Source organism: Sipha flava, unplaced genomic scaffold (genome assembly GCF_003268045.1).
Source record: "Sipha flava isolate LNK unplaced genomic scaffold, YSA_version1 18103_pilon_pilon, whole genome shotgun sequence".
Classification (NCBI taxonomy): Eukaryota; Metazoa; Arthropoda; class Insecta; order Hemiptera; family Aphididae; genus Sipha; species Sipha flava.
This window is the reverse complement of record NW_020272188.1, coordinates 1-3,057: the sequence shown is the minus strand read 5'-3', so window position 1 is coordinate 3,057 and position 3,057 is coordinate 1. Positions and strand designations below refer to the sequence as shown.

The 3,057-nt window shown below is 34.6% G+C and overlaps 1 protein-coding gene across 1 annotated transcript; it reads left to right on the top strand.

Moving 5' to 3' along the window:
• The first annotated feature begins 876 nt into the window (after window positions 1–876).
• LOC112680812 (craniofacial development protein 2-like) lies at window positions 877–1,869 on the top strand. The gene has a single exon (XM_025551027.1). The coding sequence runs from the start codon at window positions 877–879 to the stop codon at window positions 1,867–1,869; it is 993 nt and encodes a 330-aa protein (XP_025406812.1).
• The last annotated feature ends 1,188 nt before the right edge of the window (window positions 1,870–3,057 follow it).

Below are 3,057 nucleotides of genomic sequence, written 5' to 3'. Positions count from 1 at the left end.
TATTTAACCTATGTATATCCAAAAATAAAATACCAGATGCATTCAAAGTAGCTTTAATAACACCTATACATAAAAAAGGCCTTATGTCTTATATTAATAATTTTCGACCTATATCGGTTATATCAAACATAGCTAAAATATTTGAATAAATCATAAAAACAAGATTAATATACTTTTTAAAAATCAGTTTGGTTTTAGACCTAATAAAAGTACTGACCAAGCAATTGCTCATGTGACTAAATTTATCTACACTACACTTGAAGAAAATAAAAAATGTGCAACAATTTATTTAGATATTGCCAAAGCTTTCGATACCGTAAACCATGATAAACTTTTTGATAAATATTATAAATAACTATTTGATTTTCAATTGAATGGTTTCATGAAATTAAAGTTTCACATTTCATGAAATTAGTTTTTTAAAACAAGTTTCTTCAGTGTGCAGCTCGCCTAAAATTATTAGTAGATACTGGGAGTGAAATAAGTTTAATAAAAATAAATTGTTTAAAAGGAGAATTAACCCCAGGGGGTACTAAGTAATTAGTACTACGGGTATAGCGAACCCGGGGTCCCGAGCTCCTACTGGTGGAAAGTCTCAGGAAGACGATTCCAGTAGGTAATGGCTTGGGGAAAGTGGCGCTCCCATTGCCCGGTGTAGTAAACGACGCCACAATAGCCCCTTGTTAGATACAGTAGGTACCTAATAAGGCGAAAAGGGAAACCTTTCAAAACTTGGGCCCTCCATTAATGGGGGTTGACGTAGGGCTAACCACCCAACTCATAAAAAACAACCTGGTTCAGAAACAAAACACAGCAAAGCCTCGGATGAAAAATAAATTGCAAAAGTTTAGTCTAAGAACATGGAATGTACGTACGATGTACGCAGCAGGAGCAATGACGACAGTAATATCCGCATTACAGAGATATCTGTGCGGAATAGTAGCCATACAAGAGATCAGATGGACGAATGTAGGAAATATCAAACTTCGTGATGCGACCATTCTCTATAGTTGTGGCCAAAGCCATGAATATGGTGTTGGGTTTATAGTAAACAACAGTATATTACCATTCGTTAAAAACTTTATACCACATAACGAAAGAATTTGTACAATACAGTTGGAATGTAAATGGGGATACATCGCAGTAATAAACTGTCATGCCCCAACCGAGAATAAAGAGGATCAATCTAAGGAAGAGTTCTACAATCAACTAGAAATAGTTTATGATAGTATTCCTCATAGGACCAGAAAGATTACAATAGGAGACCTTAACGCAAAAATCGGTAAAGAACAAATTTTCAAACCTACAATTGGGAATCACAGCTTACATGAAATATCCAACGATAATGGAAACAAACTTATCTCATTTGCAATGTCTAAAAATATGACTATCAGTAGCTCGCATTTCCCCCACAAAGAAATACATAAACAAACATGGATATCACCTGATGGGCATACAAAAAACCAGATAGACCATGTCGTGGTCGACGAACAACTCAAACATAGCATACAAGATGTAAGAAGCTACAGGGGGAGGATGAGTGGCCACTCAGACCATTTCCTAGTCAAGGTAAAACTACATATAAAACTACCCATCAAATGGAATCAAAAAAGAAAAACTTCCCGAAAGTTCGAATTAGACAAATTAAAAGAGGAACAGATAGCTAATGAATACAGAAAAGGACTAAAAGAAAAAAAGGTTAACAACTTAAACCTAAACTATCAAGAACATTGGACACAATTAAGTAAAACGATAAAAGGGGTAACAGAAGAAAAAATTGGTATAGTGAACAACAAAAGACCAAACAATGGTTCAATGAAAACTGTGAAAAAACAATACAAGAAAGAGATAAGGCAAAATCGTTGGTGATTATGGAAAGTAGTATAGAAAACAAAAGAAGACTAGCCCAGAAACAAAGAGAAATGAAAAAAGTAATAAGAAGAGAAAAAAGAGAGTGGGAAAAACAACGGATCGAAGAGATGGAAGAATCTTACAAAGATTCTAACAGATTTTTAAGAAAAGCTAACGAAATAAGAAAACCATATAAACCAAAATCTTCAATAATAAAGAATGAGTATAATGAACTGGTAACAGACGAACAAGCCATTGCTGAAGAGTTCAAAAGATTTTTCCAAGAAATCCTGAACCAACTTGAAATAGAAGACCAAGGACAGGATAACGATATATTCACAACGGTAGAACAGTATCAATGCATACCGGGGAAAGATGAAATTAAAGAAGCAATAGAATTATTAAAGAATAACAAAGCCCCGGGTGAGGACATGATAGCAGCCGAACTCATAAAAAAGTGAGGAGAACTAATTGTTAATGATATATGAGAACTAATCAAGAAAATATAGCAACAAGAACAGATACCAGAAGAATGGAAGGTAGCAGTAATATGCCCTTTATATAAAAAAGGGGACCCAGAAGACTGCCACAATTACAGAAGCATATCATTACTTAATGCAGCTTATAAAATATTATCAAATGTTATCTTAAATAGACTCAAACCGTATACGAAAGAAATAGTAGGTGAATACCAATGCGGCTTTAAACCAGGAAAATCCACAATTGACCACGTGTTAACACTAAGACAGCTAATAGAAAAACGAGTACAATAAGCCATTACACCTACTGTTCATAGATTTTAAACAGGCATACGGTTCTATCAAAAGAAAACCATTATGGAAAAGCATGGAAAAGTTCGGTATACCATCAAAATTAGTAAAAATGGTGAGAACATGCATTGAAGAATCAAGATGTAAAATTAAATTCGGAAACAATTACTCAGAAGAATTCGAGACAACAGTAGGTTTAAAACAAGGAGATGCCTTGTCACCAATATTGTTTAACGTTGCGTTAAAGGAGGTTGTCAGGAAAGTTCAAGAAACAGCGAAAGGTGTCAGTTTCAATGGTCAAATGCATGCGTTGCTAGCATACGCTGATGATGTAGTGATACTTGGATCAAATGAAGGGGACATAAAAACCACCACGGAGGAGTGCGATAAATATGGGACTAATGATAAATGAAGGGAAAACTAAATATATGATAGT

Coding starts and splice junctions, on each gene's coding strand:
- LOC112680812 (XM_025551027.1), top strand. CDS start 877: ATGTACGCAGCAGGAGCAATGACGACAGTAATATCCGCATTACAGAGA.